General features: G+C 35.9%; 1 protein-coding gene across 1 annotated transcript; it reads left to right on the plus strand.

The window, feature by feature from the left end:
• The first annotated feature begins 3,105 nt into the window (after positions 1–3,105).
• Positions 3,106–8,196, plus strand: LOC113296910 (flowering locus K homology domain-like). Its single transcript, XM_026545271.1, has 7 exons — positions 3,106–3,251; positions 3,727–4,013; positions 5,511–5,763; positions 6,498–6,646; positions 6,740–7,015; positions 7,289–7,483; positions 7,677–8,196. The coding sequence occupies exons 1-7, from the start codon at positions 3,209–3,211 to the stop codon at positions 7,845–7,847; spliced, it is 1,374 nt and encodes a 457-aa protein (XP_026401056.1). The 5' UTR covers positions 3,106–3,208; the 3' UTR covers positions 7,848–8,196.
• Positions 8,197–10,074: the final 1,878 nt, after the last annotated feature.

Raw genomic sequence — 10,074 nt, forward strand, 5'->3', positions numbered from 1 at the left:
TTTTGCAGGTTAGTTAATGTTTACTTGCTATTGCGCATACAAGCTATAGGCATGTGTTGGAGTACTAAGGGTGACATTAATCAGACTAATAAGAATGTTTGCATCATCAGATGGAATGTGAGTTCTTAACTTTCTAATGATTGCTCCTCCAAATAATTACTGGATGTGTAACTTTAGCTACACATGCTAATATGCATGTGTAACTAATGGTTACACATGCCATATCATATGTAACTATTTATTACACATGCATTTTGTATGTGTAACAGCAGTTTACACATACAAAATAGGAAAGATCTTTATATGTTATTCGATACGGTTGGGGGAAATAGGAAAGATAAATGAGTTTAAACAACATGAGGTAACAAATAAGGAGTTGCAGGAAAGGTACTCACAAAACCACAAGATTTGGAAGCAGCGTAATTGAATCTGGGATATTCCCAGTCTTTTGGTTTCCGTCTAATAATCTGCAGGCAACGAAGCACTAGCTACTTAGCATAAGTGAGGATGAGAAGCTTATAATTATAATGTTATAACATGAGTATTGCTTACATGTGTTTTAGAACCATACTTGTATTTGTACAGTGGTGGTATAAAGTGTTGGATCTCCGATTTGGTTAATGCATTTTACTGATTATGTTTTCTGAATCTACAAATTCGACTAGTAAGATTTTCTGATTTTAATTTTAGGGTTTTATTCTTGATACTTCATTTTATTGAAGTAGTGTTAAGACCTAGATAGTTCTAGATTTGATTATAACTAGTTTCATGTTGTTGGTTTCAGGTAAGTTCACTGTGACGACGTACGAAAGTGGCAAAATGTAAGTGTAATAGAGTTTCAATCGATTATGTTGTAGTGTTTGACTTCGTACAAGATATTATTTGTTTTGTTTGAACCGATGGTGTTTCCTTGTAGAGAGTCCTTACTTGATTAGGGCATGGTTTCTTGTGTAATCAAATTAAAATTTAGGAATAGCATTCTGTGAGTGAGAGCTAGTTTGTCTAATGTTTTGAAGTTTCTATTGTTTAAGTTTTCTGTTTTTTTAGAGTTACAATGAAGAATTTTTATTATAACTAGTAAAATTGTAGGCATTTTATCTAGTTTCCTATTTTGTTAAGTTTTGTCAGTTATCGTGTGTTCATCTAATTGGCCTTGGTGTTTTGTACAGGATGATGGTATTCAAGTGAAAGTCGACAAGCTTTCTTCCACATGAGCCCAACTTAACTATGATCAGTATTATTTTCTCAAATACTGTAAGCGCACAAAAATTATGAACACTGCTGAGAATTTAGGAGAGGTTCTTATTTACACAGTGAGCCTCCACTTCCTGTATCATTTTTATTTTTATATTTTATCATTTCTTAAATGCTTTTGCTTAGAAGGTTGATGTTCGTCACCAATCGTTTGATGTTGTATTCTGTTTTGAAACTGAAATCTCTCACTTGTATTCCAGTTTCAAATGAGGGGAGAAGTTACTTGCAAAGTTCATGTTGTATGAAGCTTGATGCCGAAGCTGCAAATAATTTGAAAGAGAAAAAATTGATGATGAGTACCGACTAAACATGTAAGTAGGATTTTTTTTCCTCCTATGTATTACTGTTGGGACAAGAAACAAGATAGCATATGCTGATATTTGTCGTCTTAAGATGGGTTTTCACATTGTCACTCATGGAATCATGTTTGGAACCTTAGATTTTAATGATAGGAATTTCTTAATTGATGCGTAATTTCTAGTTACACAAGCTAAATAATGTGTAATTTCTAGTTACGCATGCTAATTAGATGTGTAACTTCTAGTTACACAAGCTAAATAGATGTGTAATTTCTAGTTAGACATGCTAATTAGATGTGTAACTTTTACTTACACATACTGATTGAATATGTAACTTCTGGTTTTAGTGATTGAATTACTGTTACACTAGTCGGATGCATGTGTAACTTACTGTTACACAAGTTATATGTATGTGTAACTTTCAGTTACACATGCCATATGCATGTGTAATTTCTGATTACACATCTCTTCATAGTTTTTTTTTTCTGATTACTTTAAGTTGGTTACATGGCATATGCTCTACAAATTCAGTTTTTTTTCTTCATCCCAACCTAATCCCATGGGTGTTTAATTTCTTTCAGATATCCAAGCATTTTGGAATCGAGGAAGAAAAGAAGGGAAGAGTACATTTTTATTGTAGGATATCGTGGCTTATTTCTAAGATATAGCGGCTTATTTCGATGATTTCGTTTTACATATCTAGTTTTTTGACTCGTTTGTTGTGAATAACAAGCAATTACTATTATTGATAAACAAACGAATTATTGAAAATTAAAGTAATACATGTATTTTCTATGTGTAGTTTTGTTGTATAACTAAAAGTACACATACGCATGTGTAACTTGTGGTTACACATGCCATACATGTGTAACTTCTGCGTACACATGTGTAACTACTGAGCACACATATATACAAGTGTAACTTTGCGTTACACATGGCATATGCATGTGTAACTATGACATGTGTAACTTCTGGATACACATGCCATATGTTGGTGGTGGTGGGAGGTGGTTGGGAGGTGGGGGGTGGTTTTCAATGGGATGGTGGTCGGAGGTGGATGGTGGCGGTGGTGGTGGTCCGAGGTGGCGGTGGTGGTTGTCGGAGATGGTTTGACGGTTGTGGTTGGTGGCGGCGGTGGTCGGAGGTGGTTGGCGGTGGCTGGCGGCGGTGGTGGTGGTCGGAGGTAGTTGGTGTTGGTGGTCGGAGGTGGTGTGACTGTGGTGGTCGGAGGTGGTTGGAACATCATCACATAATAATTTTGGGCCTAAATTTAAATTTTATTTAATTATGGGCTTGACAATATGCATAAGGGTATCAACGACTTTTAAATTTTGGGGCCTAGATTTAAACTTCTTTTAATTAAGGGTCTCATATTATGGGTTATCCATGGGTTAGGCCTTAACCTAATTTTCCCAAGAATAAAAGATGGTGCACTTTTAAGTTTAATGGGCGCTGTCGGATATGGATCCGGATGTTAATTTCTTGCGACCCAAAAAACTAGAGGCTTTTATATAGTCATTGCATAAAGTCCATCGGACGTCAAATTTCTTTCGTTCCAAACCTAGCCGCGAAGGATAATTGAAAGGTTTTCGCCAATCCCCATCCCTCTCTCTCTCTCTTTCAGCTCGTAACGGTATACCCACCATTATCACTCTATGGAGGAACACTCAGAACCCACAGAACTATCTAACGATTCCTGTAAGTAAAAAGATGAAAACCCAGCTTCAATTTTAGCTTTTCATCTCTTTAATCCTTCGCTTGGTTTAAATTTCTACTTTGTGTAGTTTTTCTTTGTCCTTCTCTTTCCTTAATTGTATTCATGTTTATCAACTCTTATTTTCTGTTTAGGGTTCGTTTCTGTATAACACAAACTTTACATTAGGGTTTAGTTTCTGCTGATTGGTAAATTTATAGGTTCTGTTTTTTTAGGGTTTCTTCTCTGTCTAAATTACGATTTCTTTTAATTATAATTTTTGTTTCGTTTAAACTCTAAGTTACTTTATGTCTGGTACTATCCAGAGCCAAAATCAGCTTTAACAATTAATTAATTTTTTTTTCACAATTTCCAGTTTTTTTTTAATTTAATTTAACAATTTAAGCCAAGATTAGGGTTAGCCTGTCTGTCATTCGTGCAATTATTGAATAATCGATTTCAATTTGTTTTGTTGTCTAGTGGAACAAACAATTGATGATACACCTGAGGAAAATCCTGGTGTAGATGACTTGCCTGAAAATTCTCTCCCTCTAGAAGAGAAACAAGGTGAGGAGGAACCAGGTGTTGGAATTGGTGATAAGAAATGGCCCGGATGGCCTGGGGAAAATGTTTTCCGGATATTGGTTCCTGCGCAGAAGGTTGGTGGTATTATTGGTCGCAAAGGAGAGTTCATTAAAAAAATGTGCGAGGAGACAAGAGCTCGCATCAAAATTCTAGATGGCCCCCCTGGCACTCAAGAAAGAGCAGTAAGTGCATTGTAGAATTATATTTTTTTTCCTGAAGTATCTTCATTCACTTTAACTACCAAGCTCAAATTTTGGTGTTTGTGTTTGTACTTTTGAGCTTACTTGTATGTGGTGCTACTGGAGGTCACTTTTTCTGGCTTAGAAGGTGCTGAGTTACATCAGGATCTATGGCTTGTAATCTATAGAACTTCAGAAATTTGCTTAACCCTTAGTAAATCACATAATTAGTCATTCTGCGATTCCTAAACCTACTAATAATAATTTAGGCTCACCATACACTTCCATGATACTGCTTCTAGGTCAATGGCTTTAGTAAACTTGTATTGTACGCCATCTTATATTGTTTAATTTCTCAAGAACTCTGGTCTTACTATTTTGTAGCCTTTTCTGATGTCAATTTCAGTCTCATGATGCAGAGACAGCTACACCCTTAATCTGTAAAGGCACAGTGCAATACTCCTTACTGTTCACCCTTTTTGTAATTACGACTAGCTAAGCTGCCTATAGTGTTGAACTACCGAGGAATAGCAAACATGCTTCATATAACCTAAAATGGCTCACATCTCTTAAAAAAGAAACTAAGTAAAAAAGAAAAGGAAAAAGAAATAAAGAAGTAAAGAAAAGATAATATCACTTAAACCAGACATTAATGTAATGCCTTCCATCACAATAACGGAAGTTAGTGTTTGCAGGTTCTGTGCGCGAACCTCAGGAAACCAATCTATCACCAAAAGTGTTCCACTACTAGAAGAATGGGATCAGCATTAACCATTTATACATGCTGAAAGTTGATCTGATTAAGCACTCAGATCCACTTTGGAAGACATTCACGCCTAGAGCTCTGCGTTCAGTCTGGTAAAACCTCAGAACTTGGTTCCAGTGATCTGTAAAAACTTGTTAGTATAAATATGAATAAACTACCATAACAAGAAAAATCACCTCTTAAATAAAGTTCACTTAGAAAAGGTATTCCGCATGCATGCTTGTGTAATGTAGTAAGGATAAATATATACACTCATAATTATCCATCTTTCGAATGAGGGTTTTATTAGAATTATCATTAGTAATAAATAATATCTCATTCCGCAATTTTTGTGGGTGCTATATTTTTATCCATATACCACTTCAGTTACTGCTAACATTAATTGGTTATCAAATAAAAAATACCAACATCAAAGAATGAACAAAAAAAAAAAAAAACGAAACACATGCTTAAAGAAAGATAATCAATTAAGATAATTCTTATATCAGTTGATTAAGATTTTCTGCTGAAACGATGAAACTGAATATGCATTGCTGAATAATCAATTGTTATTCAGTTAAACTGGATTCCATGATTATCTGTGAACTAGGAGATCCTGTTAATATCAGTTATCCAATGTATCAAGTAAATGTCTATCTATGTAATTCTTGAATACTGTTGAACAATTGATTTGAAGTTGTGCGCTTTGCCTAACACCTCTTAATGTACATTTGCTTTCCCGTGTGTTTCTTAAGGTAATGCTTTCTGCGAAGGAAGAGCCTGAAGTTGCTATTCCTCCTGCAATGGATGCTTTATTAAGGATACATAAACGTCTGATTGATGGTTTGGAAAGTGACCAAGCTCATGGTCCACCAAACTCAGGTGGCACAATTTCATCTCGACTTGTAGTGGCAGCTTCGCAAGCTGGAAGCTTGATTGGAAAGCAGGGAGCCACAATAAAATCTATTCAAGAATCTTCCAACTGTATTGTTCGAGTAATTGGACCAGGTATTCTTTGGAACATTTTGGTTTTATTAGGAACTGTTTATGTTTGAGCTTAACCATCTATATCTCTATTAGCTGTTCTTTGTTATCCTTAACCCATATTATACTTGTTGTCTTTATCACCGTGTAGATCCTTCATCATATTGAGATAACTAGTGCCTTGTTGTGGAATATCTTTCTTTCTTTCTTTCTTTCTTTCATTTATTTTTTATTTCTTTTAGCAAATTTTCTCTTTAGGTGCTGCTCCCCTCTGGATATCTTTTGTTTGTTTGTTTGACTGGTAATTTCACCGGTAAAGAATTTTGGTGCTGATGAGTTTCAAACTCAGGTCACTGGTATCATCACCAAATGACTTTACCACTGTACTACGCTGATCACATGTCCTTCAAAGTATTCGAGTAACATATGATTTTCTTTTCTTATTTGGAGAACTTGATCTTCTGTTCGTTTTACCAGATTTCTTTTATTGTTTTAAATAGCTCTAATTCATTTGAGCTTAATTACTAATTAGTTTTTGCCCTCAAGGTTCAAGGCCAATGATTTGTAGGAAGTTCAAAGGGTTTAGTCAATTTAAGAGTCACTTAGGATTAAATACGAATGTTATCTGTTTGTGTTCCATGTGGGTATGGTTTCAGATGGAACAACTCGCAATGGAACACAGACGCAAGTTAATGCCGAAGTATAGAACCTTTAGCTTTGCTGATATTCTTACTCTTGTTGTTTTTGAACTGTTGCAGAAGATCAACCTGTTCTTGTTATGCCGGATGACAGAATTGTGGAGGTACAGGGCGAGCCATTAGACGTGCACAAAGCAATAGAACTAATTGCCGCGCACTTGAGGAAGTTTTTGGTTGATCGGAGTGTAATTGGAATATTTGAGTTACATGTAAGTTTGTGTTGCTGCATGGGTCTTAGCCGCTCTCTCTTCTGATCTTCCAAAGAGATCTTAATTGTGAAATTTTTTAATGTTTTCCTGCAGATGCAAATGCCAAATTCTCAGATGGAGCAGAACATGGCAACACAGTGGGGTCCTCCTCAGGGTTTTCGGCAAAATGCTGGTGGTGGTCCTGGGTGTGGTGTAAATCCTCAGTATATGATGCCCCCACGTCAACAAGATAATTATTACCCCACACAGGCTGAGTTTCCTCCTATGGACCGACAACCTCACCAGGGTCTGTCGACCTATGGAAGAGAGCCAACCATGGGAGTTCAATCTTCAACCAACGCACAGCAACCACAATCAATGGTGACGCCGGTACTTCCTCTACCCTCTCTCTCCCTCTCCCTCTCCCTGATTGTTGCAGTAGTGGGTCAGCAATCCATTTGTGGTAATACACTCGTAGGACTTTTGGGGGTTTGCAGATTTGCATACTCGGGTGTTAGCTAACGTTCATGTACAAATTTTAGCTTGCTTTCCAAATTTACAATAATTATCTTTACAGATCGATCCTTTTCTTCTATATTAGTGGGAATAGAAATTATCTTATACTTTTGCTTAAGTATTGATGGTGGGTTATACTGTTTGCAGATCACTCAGCATATGCAAGTACCATTGTCCTACGCTGATGCTGTAATTGGAACAGCAGGTTCAAATATTAGTTACATTAGGCGTGCTAGTGGGGCAACCATTACAATACAGGAAACTAGGGGTGTGCCGGGAGAAATGACTGTTGAAATTAATGGAAGTGCGTCCCAAGTCCAAACTGCTCAGCAGTTGATACAGGTATATTTCTCCCTCATAGGTTTGTAATCAAGAATGTAATTTATCAATAACTAATGTTTTTGTTTTCATAAGAACATGTCGATCTTCTGCACTTGTGCTAGCCTTATGGTGTCAGTCTTGCTTCGAGGAGTGATTTGTGGTGTACTATCTACTCCACTGTCTGTTATTTTTGATCTCCTCTTGCTGCTTGCAGAATTTCATGGCTGAAGCTGCTGGCCAAGCACAAAACCAGGTCAGTGGCCCCGCAGACAATGCATATCAGACTCATGGTTCCATGTACGCAGCAGCACCATCAGACGATGGACATGCAGGCCAAGCTGCAGGAGGTTATGGTCCTGTTTATGGAGCTAATTACGGATATTAGCATCTTTTAGACCTTGGATATAGAAAGATGGCCAGCAGAGCCTTCTTATGGATTAGGCCAGCTAGGCTGTTGCCTATAGCCTCAAATTGGCCCAAAAAAGTTTAACTTTTTGTTACAGCTTGGTTGTTTTTCTCTGCCATATAGGTAGTGCTTTTACATAGTATCTTAGTAGTAACTAGATATAACTCGTGCCTGATCGTGTTTTCTTCGTGTTAAAGAAAATATTTATTGTCCAGCCACCTAATTATGAGACGGTGACATTGTGTAAAATTAGATTGTATGAAATTATACAAATAACAACTGATCAAAAAGACTGAGGTGGAAAATTCCCGACAACAAGTATTCATGATTGGATTACTAAATTTTTTGCATGATCTTACTCCCAAATCAACTGGGAACTCACATAAAACACCAATAACCTTAAAATATAATGTGATACAAGCGTAATATATTCATAGCCATTATAATTAGCCAATATACGCCACAAACAATAGACAAAATTAATACAATGCAATTGGTACAGACCCCAAGACGTATAATGACACAAAAAAGAGCAATTGGTACAGACCCCAAGACGTATACTGACACAAAAAAGAGCAAAACTTTTGATATTTATGACCAAAAATCTAAACTTGCAATCTAGTGGATGCTTTTCATCACATAATTTTTTTTTTAATCTATAGGTTGGTAGAGTCTGATGCAAAATCCAAGTTTTCAGCAAAGGAGGATGGATGGTTAAATGAAAAGAAATTAATGGAAAAAAAATACACATAATCTATTTTCAAAATACTAAGAGATTATTATCTAAAACTTTATATATTCATTGATTTTTACTCTGTGTAAAAGTCACACAGTAGATGTTAATTTCAAATCATATGAAATCAATTTTTGGTATCATCGATTGAGAAAAGCAAAAAAAAGAAGAAAATAAATTGGTTTTATTTCATTTTAATCAAGAACATACTTTTCATTAATACCTAAGAAGCTATATGTTAGAGCACTGCTCGGTCGAACTCGTAAGCGTTGCTATCTCAAGCTTGTTTGTCAAGTTTAGTTGATCAAAACTATATACTTGATTTCTAGTCTACTTATAGCTATATTTCGAATTAGGATAGAATGTGTAGTTGAGCTTTAGACTTCACGGTGTTCACCGGGATATAATGTGTAATTGAGCCTTAGACTTCACGACGTGCATAGATTGAAGACGAAGATACACTGAGGAGAGCTTGGAGAAACTTCATCAACAAAAGGTATGTGGAGACTAAAACTTATCTATCATTCAGAAGTCTATTATATTATATCTCCCATTGAGACTAAGTCGTATAGCTATATAGACTTTTACATTATACACATTTGATATTTCGAGCTGAGTTTAACTCGCTTATATCTTTCTCGAAATATGTGTTGGAAAGCTTTTTTGCTTTAACTACATTCATCATTATTCTTGACGAGTTTAGTTGGAAAAAATTTATTTGTTAGAAACTAAACAATGAGTCAAAAGATGATTATGTGAAAATTGCCTTGAAACATCTTACATGATTTGTGTGAGAGAGTCATTTGATGTAGACTCGGAACGTTTCGTATTGATCAATCAATCACTTGAAAATTACTTATAAGCTAATAGTTTGTGTGAGACAACTATTGTCGTCTACTAAGGATGTTTCAATGATTGAAATCGGAGTTTAGAATAAATAACCATTGTCTGGATATAACACGGTATGCATACCAGTATGCAAACTGTTGTATTATGATTCAGGTCCGGGAACCAAGTATGCATACTAATATGCGAATGGTTTTAACTATTAAAGTCCGGGAACCAAGTATGCAAACCAGTATGTGAACGGTCCTACCTGAGTTAGGTCCGGGATGACAATATGCATACCCATTTCGAACTGTCGGACAAGACCAAAGTCCGAAACTTAAGGTTGCGTACCCGTTTGCAAACTAAGTTGGTTAATGTTCTAAAATCGGTTAAATATGATTTCATACTCATGAACAAATACATACATACATATATCTAAATGAAGGTATATTTCATTTGTGTGTAACAAGCTAAGACCATCTAACAGTGGAGAGATATTGCTTTGGTTTAAAGCAAACTTAGCTTGAATCTTAAATCAGGTTTTCATCTAACGGTGAATATTGATTGTTTTGTTTCAAAGTTATCAAACCTGATTTTAAGACTATATAAGGGAGAACTCTGGCAACTGGGAAACCTAATCCCCAC

This window comes from Papaver somniferum, chromosome 7 (assembly GCF_003573695.1).
Source record: "Papaver somniferum cultivar HN1 chromosome 7, ASM357369v1, whole genome shotgun sequence".
Taxonomy (NCBI): domain Eukaryota; kingdom Viridiplantae; phylum Streptophyta; class Magnoliopsida; order Ranunculales; family Papaveraceae; genus Papaver; species Papaver somniferum.